The sequence below is a fragment of the Alligator mississippiensis genome, chromosome 9, assembly GCF_030867095.1.
Source record: "Alligator mississippiensis isolate rAllMis1 chromosome 9, rAllMis1, whole genome shotgun sequence".
Taxonomy (NCBI): domain Eukaryota; kingdom Metazoa; phylum Chordata; order Crocodylia; family Alligatoridae; genus Alligator; species Alligator mississippiensis.
This window is the reverse complement of record NC_081832.1, coordinates 23,673,460-23,686,585: the sequence shown is the minus strand read 5'-3', so window position 1 is coordinate 23,686,585 and position 13,126 is coordinate 23,673,460. Positions and strand designations below refer to the sequence as shown.

The 13,126-nt window shown below is 47.5% G+C and overlaps 1 protein-coding gene across 2 annotated transcripts in view; it reads right to left on the bottom strand.

Moving 5' to 3' along the window:
• Nucleotides 1–13,126, bottom strand: part of GGT7 (gamma-glutamyltransferase 7) — a 73,214-nt gene that overhangs the window by 40,361 nt on the left and 19,727 nt on the right. For both annotated transcript variants that reach the window (XM_006266635.3, XM_019484668.2), the window contains 3 exons: nt 11,307–11,533; nt 9,450–9,601; nt 1,882–1,999 (listed from right to left, as the gene is read on the bottom strand). In XM_006266635.3, coding sequence (XP_006266697.1) covers nt 1,882–1,999; nt 9,450–9,601; nt 11,307–11,533 — 497 coding nt within the window. The remainder of the gene's footprint in view (nt 1–1,881; nt 2,000–9,449; nt 9,602–11,306; nt 11,534–13,126) is intronic.

Sequence of the window (13,126 nt, the reverse complement as noted above, 5' to 3'; positions counted from 1 at the left end):
CAAATCCACGTTTTTCCATGATTAAAATTAAATGCCACTATATATATAGGTATCAGTTGAACACAATGTTTTATTGATATATTTACAATTTTAAAGCAATTTGGAAGCCTACCAGTGCCTCAATCATTATAATAAAATAAATTCTAAATACCTATCTATTTTGGCATTTGATTTTGGTTTTTTTTATCATAGAAAATCAGAGCTCCCTCTGCTCCCTTCACTCACCAGGACATGGGTACAGCTGTGGCTGCCCTCCCCTTCTGCTTTGTGATGCTGAGCAGCCCAGATATGCCGGTGCCCTGCCCATGCTGTTGCCCTTCACTCCCAACCCACAACCCGCCCAGTACTGCTGGTGTCCTTCACTCCTGACTCACAGTCCCCTGCACTCCCCAGCCATGCCAGTGCCCCTCACTCCCACCCCACAGTCCCCTGCCCTCCCTAACCCCGTGCCCCTCACTCCCCACCCGCAGCCCCTTGGCCCTGCTGTGGCCCCTCACTCCTGACCCAGAGCCCCCTGCCCTCCCCAGCCCTGCTGGAGGGGGACTCCAGCTGCCTCCCACCCACTCATCCCTGGACAGGCTCACAGGATGGTGGTCTGCAGCAACACGGTAGGGATGGCCTCCAACATGAGGTATATACAGCGCACCTCATGTGGAAACATAGGCAGTGGCTGGGGCTCCACACGTTGCCCCGCACCACCGGCTGGGGCTAGGGCTGGAGCTGGAGCTGGGGCTGGGGCTGGAGCACAGCAGGGAGGACTAGTGCCATGCTCCGCATCAGCAGCACTAAGCAGAGTGCAGCTCTGGCCCAGGCCATGCTGCAGGCAACAAGAGGAGGGCAAGGAGCTCCAGGCAGTCTCTGTCCTGTCCAGGCTGTAGAGCAGTGGCTGCAGCAGCTTTGGCTCAAGCAGGAGGCAGCAGAGAGAATCCAGGCCCAGCACGGGCTGGAGGAAGGAAAAGGAGATGCCTTTGGCACAAGCCCTTCCCCCACCCTGGAGCTGAGGCTCCTGCACCGTGCCAGGCAGTCTGGCCACAGCCCCACCCTCTCAGCCCCCAAGCAGCATCTCCTGGCCACCCTGCCTCTGCTCCTCAGAGCACAGGCACCAGCCCCAGTCACTGGCCCAGTCAAGCAGCTCCCCACCACCCTCAAAGGACCACTCCCCATCCCCTTCCCCTGCTGGATGGGCAAACAGCTCTGAGCGGCTCCCGCTGCCAACAGCACAGAGCTGGGCTCACCAGTGGCACCGTGCAGTGCTTCAGCCTCCCTACACCACCGTAGGCCCAGCACATGCACACCTTCCCCCAATGTCACCAAACACCTGCCCCACCCCTACACACCCATCCCCTCCACACACCCTGCCACACACACATGCATAAGGCCCCTAACCCTAAGCAGCTCCTTGCAGGCTGGAAACCTGTCAGTCTGCAAGGGGCAACCCATGGTTTCCTGTGGTTTTCTCCTTTAAAGGAAAAAAATCCGTGTTTTTCTGCAGCAAATGGAAAATCTGGATCCCTGGTCATAAATCACCCCTCTTTGTTGGCAATTTCAGCAGACAGGTGAAGGCCCTACTAAGCCACTCAGACTGAATGCCCCACTCTGCCCAGGATCACTCTACTGCAGGATTGAAGAGCCAGTCTGAGGCTGAGGAAGCCAGCCCTGTGTTTGTTCCTGTTCTATGAGGAAGTGATTGGTAACTTAAGGCTCCAGGACTGAACAGCCAGCACCTTGACCAGAGCTAACTTCCCTCAGAATATGAGGTATCCTTGCTGCTCACAGTACATGTGATTTCAGACAATCAGAGTGAGGAGGAAATGGAAGGAGAAGAAACTGAGACCAATGAACGCACAAACAAAAACCCCGCAATATAGAGCTCTGTCTCACCTTTGCCTCCGAGGCCTTCTGAAGGACCTCCTCCTGAATCTCAAAGGGTGCCGTCTCTCGGAAATCAATCACTTGGCTCTCGTTCTTTCGGATGTCATGAACCAGCATCACTCCCCCACTGCAAGAAGAACACGATGCGTGCACTGCATATTGGGCATTTCTCCTCTGGCTCAGGTCTGTAGTGACTGAAATTCTCACCATGTGAGCAGTGCGCGGAGCACCTTGCTGTCCACACAGATCTTTGTCACTTTACAGGCCACACTGCAATCATCATTAGGTCCCATGGCCCCGAGGCTAGTTGAGGGCAGTAGCTATGGATCAAACAGCCCCATCTGCATTCCATCCTCATTTTTGGTCACCTATGCAAGGCTTCACAGCCCTCAAAGGTTCTGTACCCTGGTGCTTGAAAAATGGAATCCTTCTACACCAGTCGTTCTCTCAGGAAGTCTCTCTGACCTAACTGCTGATTCTCCGGCCACAGTCAAATGTTTACTCTTATCAAGCCCATGAAATGAGGCGTACACCCAGTGGAAGGGAGGGGCCATCACCAAGGAGGACTATACCTCCATTGCTCAAGACTGTAGCGGGGCTGTTAGGAAGGCTAAGGCGGAGAGGGAACTGGGACAAGCGACCCAGATCAAGGATAACAAGAAGTCCTTTTTTAAATATATAGGGGGTAAAAAGAAGGTACTGGGTAACGTAGGGCCTCTGCAGGACACGCTAGGAAATCTGGGAGTTACACCAGATGACAAAGCTAATCTCTTTAACAATTTCTTTGCCTCCATTTTTTTGAGTAGGGACCAGGGCATCCCCCCCACCGGGATCCCTGACAGACCCAGGGGAGGCGCAGCCAGACCCGGGGTCAGTGAGGACCTAGTCAGGGAACTTTTGGAGGGACTAGACATGTTCAAATCAGCAGATCCTGATGATCTCCACCCAGGGTGCTGAGGGAATTAGCAGAGGTCATTGTGGGACCCCTGGCATGGCTTTACGAGCACTCCTCTGGTGCTCTGGCAAGGTGCTGGAGGACTGGAAAAGGGCCAATGTGGTCCCCATTTTCAAAAAAGGGAGGAAGGAGGACCCAGGAAACTACAGGCCTGTTAGTCTCATCTCAGTCCTAGGGAAGCTCTTTGAGAAAATTATCAAGGAACACATCTGCAAGGGACCAGCAGGGGGGATCATGCTTAGGCAACCAACATGGGTTCATTAGAGACAGGTCCTGTCAGACCAACCTGGTGGCCTTCTACGACCAGGTCACAAAAGCCTTGGACACAGGTGTTGCAGTGGATGTAGTCTTTCTGGACTTTAGGAAGGCCTTCGACACGGTCTCTCACCCCAATCTCACTAAGAAATTAGGCAACTGTGATGTCGATGCCTACACGGTCAGATGGGTTGCAAATTGGCTGGAGGGCTGCACCCAGAGAGTGGTGGTGGATGGGTCTTTTTAGACCTGAAGGGATGTGGGCATTGGGTCCCCCAGGGCTCGGTCCTTGGGCCCACACTGTTCAACATCTTTATCAGCGACTTGGACAAGGGTGTGAAAAGCACCTTGTTCAATTTCACGGATGACACTAAGATGTGGGGAGAAGTGGGCACGCTGGAGGAGAGGGACAGGTTGCAACTAGATCTGGACAGGTTACAGGGGTGGGCGGATGAGAACAGGATGGGTTTCAATACTGACAAGTGCAAGGTATTGCACCTGGGGAGGAAGAACCAGCAGCATACCTACAAGCTGGGGAACTCCCTTCTCATCAGCACAGAGGCCAAAAAGGATCTTGGTGTCATTACTGATTCCAAAATGAACATGGGCCGCCAATGTGGGGACGCAGTCAGGAAGGCTAACCGCACCTTGTCATGCATCCACAGATGCATCACAAGCAGGTCCAAGGAGGTGGTCCTCCCCCTCTATGCGACATTGGTCAGGCCGCAGTTGGAGTACTGTGTCCAGTTCTGGGCGCCGCACATCAGGAGGGATGTGGCCAGCATAGAGAGGGTCCAGAGGAGGGCCACTCGCGTGGTCAGGCGGCAGAAGGGCAGACCCTTCGAGGAGAGACTATAGTATCTGAACCTGTTCAGCTTCAAGAGAAGGCTGAGAGAGGATCTGGTGGCTGTCTACACAGTGGCCAAGGGGGACCAGCAGGCTATGGGAGAGTCCCTGTTCCCCCGAGCACTACTGGGAATAACAAGGAACAATAGCCATAAGCTGACTGAGAGTAGATTCAGGCTAGATATCAGGAAGCACTACTTCACAGTCAGGGCAGCTAGGATCTGGAACCAACTTCCAAGGGAAGTGGTGCTCACTCCTACCCTGGGGGTCTTCAAAAGGAGACTGGGGTTGTTTGACTCCAGCATTCTTTTCTGGCCATGGCAGGGGGTCAGACTTGATGATATACTTAGGTCCCTTCCAACCCTACCAACTATGAAACCAATAAAGTCAGGGGAAAGTGACCTGGAGTCTGTTCAGGTGGATGCATGCAACATAACGTAAACTGTCAGCTGATGCCAATGTCTGAGTCTGTACTATCAGCAATAGTGTAAGAGGTACAAGGAGTTTGGTCAAAGTGTCAGATGCCAGGAAACAGAAAGGAAAAAATCAACCTGGGATTTGTAAACTGAACTCAGTTGATCTATAAGAGAACACAAGCCAAAGCCCTGCACCCAAACCTCCAAGACCTTTTGGAGGTGGGGGTATTTGAATCTACATCATAGCCCAAATATTGCAAATGCCTCAGTATTTAAAATGAGCAAAAGCCAGACACCTTGACTTGAACAATAGACTGGTTCAAACTCAGACTTAAACACTGCTGTTTGAGCCTGTTTCTAACTTGTTTCGGAATCTGTATGAATTATGATGAACCTCATTTGTTTCCAGTGGTATATTCCTATGTGGTCAGTTCTCTACCACACAAAGCCATCCCTCTTCAAGAGTGTAACAGAACAACCAAGTAAGTCTACAGTGTCTTTTTCAGAACACCAGGCAGAAGGGCAGTTTGGGGTTCAGACTCTGGTCTAGGATTGCAAAAACCTCCACTCAATTCCTAGCTAAGTCACTGATTTCTAGTGCAACACTGGATATACCACCAGATCTCCCTGTGCCTATAAAACGGGGATAATACTTCTTTTCTCACTCCTTTGCCTCTCCTTTCTCCTCCCATATCTGTGTATATACCATCTAACACAACAGGAGTCTTCGGACCCTATGGCAATACAAATAATGAGGCAACTCCTCTTGAGAACAGTTCTCACAGGAACTTCTCTGACAATGGATTTTACCAGGATTCTTTGGTTGTACCCTCCCTTTACAATATATGTGTTTCATAACTGTTTGTGACGTGTGCATGTCAGGTCCAGCAGAAAATTATTTACTTGGAACTCTACCATGTCCAGGCTCCAAAATACACATTTGTTTATTAAATAAACATTTGTTCCAGAATAGTTTTATGCTATTGTAGGTAAATTATTGCTTCTGAGTGTTCAAAGCAGCTGTCATACGAATCATTTAATAATTAGTGGCACCCTACCCTCTTGCTCTTGCACAAGTGCTTAGAAGGCCCATGCCTTCTAAAGGACTTTCTAGGATGCATTATAGTGCATTACAATAGAAGATGCTCATCCAAAAGCATAATGCATAAACTCATCTAGGGAATCAAAGGGGGAGGTGTGATACATTGGTGAGGAAGGCAATGAACTTGGGAGCAGCTGCACTAGAAAAAATGTTTTTGGTATAAAAAAGGTTGAAGATTTTCCATTTTAAAATGAAGTTATTTGTTATTGTTGATTCATATGTATAGAAATTCTAAGGCCAGAAAGGCTGGTTGTGACTATGTAGCAGGTCTGGCCTGGTTGGTGTCCTGCATAATACAAGCTACAAATTCCACAAAGCAAGTCTTGCACTAAGTCCCAACAAGATCAATGGCCAAAGTGGACTAGCCTGATTAAGGCATGCCTGTTTCTGTAGCCAATGGAACAAAATGGAGGGCGGTGGCTGCCTCTGGAAGAACTTCTGGATAACATCTTTTATTGCAACGCTTTCTAGTATACTGTAGAATGTCTGTTAGGATATGTGGCTGCTACGCACTCCCCAAGTATTCAATTATACCCGAGTCAACTTAAAATCATGCCTCTGGAACTATATCAAGACCACTTAACCATTCTGCTATCACAGTCCCATCAAACCATGGGGCTTGTGGGTAAGTTTGTGTGTATTGTTTGAAAAGACTTCAAGTGATGGAGAACCTAGCACACCCCTTGGCATTTTGCTCCAATAGTTCATTATACTCCCAGTTAACAATGGGCCCTTGTTACCAATCTGTACTTGATCGCTTTATGCCTTGTGATGCAACTCATGTACATTATCTGTCCTAAAGAGCTCACAAACTAAGGCCTTCTCTCTGCAACCTGAATGTTGATGATACTTAATCACACAAAAGTCCCACGAACACAGTGGGTCAACTGAGTTGTTACACAGTACTATAGCATAATTGGAGTAGTGGAACAGGATCCTAATTTAAGAGAATAATAAACAAGAGCTGACAAACCACAAGAATTTGTTTCCAGGCATGGGGTTGTAATCCGAGATCCCCAGCTCAAATCTAAAAATCCCCAGAAGAGAGGTGGATTGGGGGCATGTCAGTGGCTGGGTTACAGTGCAGTACAGTTACACTCTGTCTCCCAGAGACTGTCAGCAGCCATGGGAACCAGGACATAAATTAGAACAGCTTTGAGACCGCTCTCTTTTATACCAGCAGTTGTGCTCCAAAGGGACTGGGAATGAGGATCCTAGGGCAGATTCATCTCTAAAGAACATAACAACTGATATCTAACTAGTCTATAATTAACCTATATTAAGACCCTACATTAGTTTTACTATAGGCAATAGAAAAACTCTGGCTGATTTCAGTGGAAGCAAGGGCAGACCCTGTAGTTCAAAGCATTACATGTCTATCCTTTCATGACTCTTCTGTTCATGTAAGATGATGCTGTTAATAAGGCTAGCGCAGCTCCCTCCAAGTGCTCCTCCTCTTCCATGTCCCAAAACAACAAATAATGAGAGCATTTTCATGATTATATAACCTGCAGCCTGAGCTAGATAACCTTGAGCTGCAACACCTACCACAGAGGAGGAGGCATACACTGTAAAGTACCAAAATAAATAAATCTTTATTTATGGGGCCACCAGAGAAGATTAAGCATAACTCTAGCAGAGTTCAGGAAAATAAAGGAGCGGTATAGAAGTTGGGACAGACTTAAACTACCAGCAAGTATTTAGGATATGACTGTCAGTTACCTCATTCATGAGCATGGGGCAGAGATGGACAGGGCAAGGGTAAGGTGGCTGTCCCTGGGCACTGACAGACATAGAAAAAACAAACAAACAAAACCCCCATGTGCTCTACCAGAAACAGCAGCACGTTACTTCAACCCAGCTCCATAGCATCTGTATAGATCAGGCACTTCTGTGGGCCTTTTTGGCACTTTTAGCTAAAGTAGATTCAATCAGCTTTAGATAAAAGCACCAGAAAAGCCCCACTAAAGTGCCCAATCTCTACAGGCACTAGGAAAGCTGGGTGCAACTAAAGTGTTGTCTGTTGGCATGTGTTGGGCTCAGCGAGGGAGCACATTGAATTTAATGTAAAGCACCATTTTGGGGGTTTTTTCCACATCTGCAAGCAGCCCCTGTCCTTAGCATTCATATTCCAGGTATATACAGGCTCCAGCCTGACCCCAATGTAATTTAGAGCAGCTTCAGGGCTGTTGTACTTCCCATAGTTGCCTATGGACTCTGGGAAGCAGACAGTAACTACAGCGTACTGTAATTCCTCTAACATGCCATCACTTTGCCTTCCACCCTGGGAGCTGAGAGCAGCATTGGCAGAGACCCCCATGTCACTTCTCAACTCCCAGAAAAGGCTTTCTGCTCAGGAGGAGCCATTCTTAGGGAGATAATTCTCCCAACTTGAAGAACTTCAGGTTCCAGGGCATCATTAGGGAGCCCTCAGTGCAAAGGAGAATCAGACCCATGGTGTGCTTATCTGCTTAAAATGCAATTGTTCACCTGATATTTTAATCCTTGATTGGAGTTAACAGTTGAGCTCTGTGCCTCAGAAGACTTGAGTAGATAATACAGTTCTTAAATCCTTTTCCAGCTAGCCTGTTCATGTGCAAGTCATTTCTCTTTATTTTGTTTCTTGTTTTTGAGCAAGGATGTGTTAACAGGCTTTGCAATCAAACAGGTTTCCACTTACAGCTTCTCCAAACTGCCTTGATGAGACATTATCAAGTGACAGCGTTTATGTAATGTTACCTGGGATTTCCTGGCACCCCGTTGGGCTGAAAGTTCAGGTTTCACTTGCATAACATTTTTCAAAACAAACACCACAAAGAGGTAGCAGCTCCAGGCAAAGGAGAAAGTAAGAAGGATTTCTGGGGGTCCAGAAGAGTGTAAGTAGTACCCTTCTCTTGTTTGACCATTTGGGGGTCCCTAAGGCCTGCTAAGAGCTAATTTTGGCCTGCTGTGAGCTGAGGTTGCACATATTAAAGCTGCTACTGCTGTTACATAAGGGATGTAATTTACAGGTAAAAAAAATCTTACTCCACTCTTTAAAACACTAGGCCAAATCCTGCGGTGCATCTGAGATCACTCAGCACATTTGGGACAGAGGAATAATTAGATTCTCACTGTTTGCTTCTCATATCTAGGGACCATGTTAACCATGATGTAAGCTAGAGCAGCATGATAAGGACTGTTCTCTTGGTATCAGAACTCTACAGGGCAGCACTCTCCTGGTAAACCTTTGTCTGCAACCAGCCCAGTGGAAAGCAGCCATAGAAGTGGAGAACTACAATTATGATAATGATTTGGGGGCCACAGCTGCCTGACCACCAGTCCTCAGCATAATCATTCAAACTGCCTCTGGTAGAGAGGTCCAGAGTAGGGATGGGGGCATGGGAGGCTAATGTCACCCTCAGTCTTGCTCAGGCCTTGTGTTGAGGGAAAGCCAAAAGCAAGACTGTGAGCAGGTTTTGTTCGAAGGCAAGAGACCCAGAGCTGAATGATCACAAACCAAGGCAGTGTCTCCCCTACCCCTCTCAGGGAAAGGCACTGAGCCCAGGGTAGCGCATACAGAGAAACTTCCAGCCAAACTGCAGAGCTCTGTGCCACAAACCAGGCCAGCCTCCTAGCCTAAGGTCCAGGCCTGCTGCACTGCAGTCTTGGGCCTAACATTCTGCCTGTGCCCCAGACCTAGTGCCTTCCCTGTGCAACTGTTCTAAAAGGATGTGACCCCTTAGAACCCTCCACAACTAGCAGACAGTCCCCATATGGGTCAGTGGGCTCACAGAGCTGAAGCAGACATACTGATGCTGAGGAGAGGGGATCTATACTAAGCCCAGAGCAGGAATTGTTTCTAGACTGGTCCCATTATGGGATCCAATAGCCAGCAACCTGGGAGCTGGAATGGCTGCTGAACACAACCTGTGATACTCTCACACCCAGCACCCTGACTAGCAGCCCTGTAAAGATGGGCAGACCCTGCAAGCTGACAGGACAACAACCAATTTGCACCTACCCGCCAATACCTGACGTGTGAGGGTTGATTATCCCTGCACACAGGGCTGAAGCAATAGCTGCATCCACCGACGACCCCTGCTTGTTGAGCACTTCAATCCCCAGAGCTGTGCAGGGAACAGCATCAGTGACCACAGCACCCTGGTGGAATATCTAGAAAAAGCAAGGAGTTAAGAGAAAGAGTCAGTTTCCGTCTGCTGAAAGAAGGAGGGTTTCCCACGCTCGCAGTCAAGCACAGGGGAGGCCCTGATCTGGGGCCCACCGTGAACCAGGGTAGTGGCAGACAGTTTGTCTCTGTGTGCCATTCAAGGTGTCGGGTTTGATTTATGTGTTGCTAAGCAGATGGATTCTTGGCTGCCCAGCTCCCCATGCCGGAGCAGAGACTCTGCTTGGCTGGTGTTCCTCTCAGACAGAACGCCTCCAGTCACTAGTGCTGGTGAAATGCCCCTGGCACATACCTGGTGCTGCAACAGCTGCTAAAGCCATGCTGCAGCCATAAGGCATCACAGCTTGGTCACAACTGTTATCAGCACAGGACTCAGACCAGCTGTCTCTGCTCCCTTCATGACCATATTCCACATTTGCAAAATCCCTTAAAGGCCTTTATAAAGGCAGAACAAAAGTTGATGCCACAAGCAGCCCCATCAACTTGGTTCCTAATCATCCCGGTCACTTTAAGTGCAATCTCTGGAATAGAGCCCTCACTGCTCCCCCACATGTACAGATACCCTGTTGCAGCAGGGCTGTGCCATTCCTCAAGAATGACCAGGAAAAGGCTTTGTTTGTACTCTGTTCAGCATCTAGGGACTATATAATTATACAGTCAGGTAGTATACCTATTGTAAATTAATGCATTTTTGACATTGACAAGAGGACAAATCACTGAAGAAGCAAAGAAGCTTTTTTCCAATTCTAGGACCTATCCCAGGATTCTCCTGACACTTACCCTGACTTTCTTTCCCTGTTGGCAATAACAAAAAAGGCAGGATGGTCACAACCTGTGGAAACTGGCTTAAGCCCCTTCTACCTCTGACCATCCACCTCCCTTTACATTACATTCCAGCACCTAAATAGATGTGAGTAGATGTTCTGAAATATATTTTGTCAAAAGTACAAAGTTTTAGTGGGATGGGACCTCCCTACAGAGCTCCCTCTGTTGTCAAACCTTTGCAAAGAATTAACAAGAGACTGCAGGTTCAGTGTGCGTGAAATCTGTGAGAAATTGGAAGGAACAGCAAGAAATTCCATGGGTCTAAGAATATTCTGCACAAATAATGGGCACAAAATATACAGATCAGCAACATCTGTTCATTTCATATTGTGCTTATCAGAAAAGAGTCCATTTAACAAATAAAAGATATCAGATTTACCTAAAGAAACTTGTCTGTCTGTTTAACAAAGGCACCTTCTTACTTAATAACCAAACTGCTTTCTGCCTGTGTCAAAGTTCTGCTGTTTACATCTGCTAGGACCACCAGTCTATGTAGGGAAGAATGAGCTGGATACTGTTTTCTCTCATCATCAACACAACTTCTCAGCTACTTCTGGTTGCAAAGCATTCTGTCCCCAGGCATGATGCAGAAGTAGAGCGAACCCTTGTGGACTCTGAGAGCTCACAGGGTGGGTGTGACACTGGCTGTTAGAAACACCAGCTTGTGCCAGTGGAACCACTGAGTGAGAATCAGAATGGAGCTTTTTCATATTAATTTTCTAGCTGCTTTTTGGACCTCACCACCACTTGGATGCTTTATTAACTGTTAAGGATGAAGGGGGTGAGGGGGCTGTAGTTCTCAGCAGGGAATTCTTCTCTCTTCCAGACTATCATAATTTTAAAAAATAATCAAACAACACATCATACCTGAGGGTCCCCGAAATAGATTTGCATGATCAGGGCCACCGTGACCCCTGTAGCAAAAGTCAAGCAGGCAGTAATGATAACAGTCAGCCCATCTTGACGGCAGCTGCAGTCCCCTGAGAATGGGTCCTTGCTAGTTTCTCGAAGGGGGGAGACATCCTGACTGCCCATTTCTGATGAAGACGAAGGCAGGCGCTGAAGGCGAGCCGATTTCAGGAAGGAGTCTGGATCTTCATGGGCAGGAGGGAGAGGGAACAAGTGTTAGATATTAAACAAACTTGGGCTTTTATTTCAATGCACACACTGCACTATAATTATATCTGTCCCAGTTCCAGCAAAGCTATTTGCTTTCCTAAGCTTTCAGTAGATTTTTTTGGTTCAAATACTGCTGAGAGTCATTTTACTCCTACCTTTCTTTAACCCTTTTTATTCTCTAGGGCAGTGATTCTCAACCAATGCCATGAGAACCTTTGACAGATGCCAAGGGAAGTGTGAGAAGATAAGCAGATGAGACTTATCTGCCTTATCTGCTGCAGGCTCCAGGTGTGAGGAGAAAAAGCAAATAAGGGCAGATTCAGCCTCTCTCTGCCTGGCTGCTCCCCAACCCTCATCACCCATCACCTCTGCAAAAAGTTAAGCGCTGTAATAAATTAGATTCTGAAAATGAGGTGCCACTCAATTCACAAAAGTTATGGAGGTGTGTTTTGAGTCTGACAAGGGGTGCCTTGAGTTTTAAAAAGTTGAGAAACACTGCTCTAGGAGAAAGTCCAAAAGGCTGACTAGTAACTTGTATGAATTTTGCTTGATATTGCAGATGGACCCAGGGCACCAAAATCTTCAACAGCAAACCCACAATGGCTATCTTGCTTGGATTACACAGAATCTATTTGTATGCAGGTCTCAGAAACAAAAGACATCACAGTTCAGTCCAAAGTCCATTGCCCATGATTAGGGAGCTGAACTTAGGAGAAATCAACTCAGAAAATAGACCCAAATCAAAATATGAGGCACTAACACAAGAATTACTAGGAATAAAGAATGGAAAGGAGGTAGTAGAGAGTATAGGAAACATCTATACACATTAGCAATTCACAGCACTCAGCTAAACCTAAAATAATTCAGCAGGCATGAAGACTTCTTCACTATCTCACCATGTAAGGCTTTAGAACAGCGACTCTCAATCAGGGTGCCACAGCACTCTGGGAGGGTTGTGTGATCCCTTTAAGGGAGCCTCGATGTGTCACGCAATATTAGCACTGCGCGGTATGGAAACACCCACATGATTCACAAGAAACTCAAGGATTTCAATAAAGGAATCCACAGCGTCAAAAACATTCTGACCTGTTGTGGTCTTTCTGAGTTCTCTGCAACAGAATAATAATTCTGTTTTTCCAAAGTCAAAAAACAATTAAAGCTAATAGTCAGCATTTTCCAAAAGATACCTTGAGTATAACAAAGTCTGCCTTGAGTCTAAAAAGGTTGAGAACCATTGCTTTAGACCAGAGTTTTCAGACATACGACCTGCAGGCCATACCCAGTCCATGGATCTCTATGATCTGACCCATGGGTCTTAGAACAACCTCATGCAGCATGCACTGGCCTCACCCTTGTGTATTTTATGTGGTGCCCATGGCGAACTGGCCCTGCATACTTGCTCTGAGGCTGAATGTGGCCCACAGACTGCTGCTGCACACTGAAGCCAGCATGCAGGGCTGGCTAGCACAGGCTTTGCATGCAGCATACACTGGGTCCAGTCCCATGTGCTGTCTGCAACATGTGCCAGCCTCTGCCTGAGGCTTGCACTGCATGGATGAGTATGACAT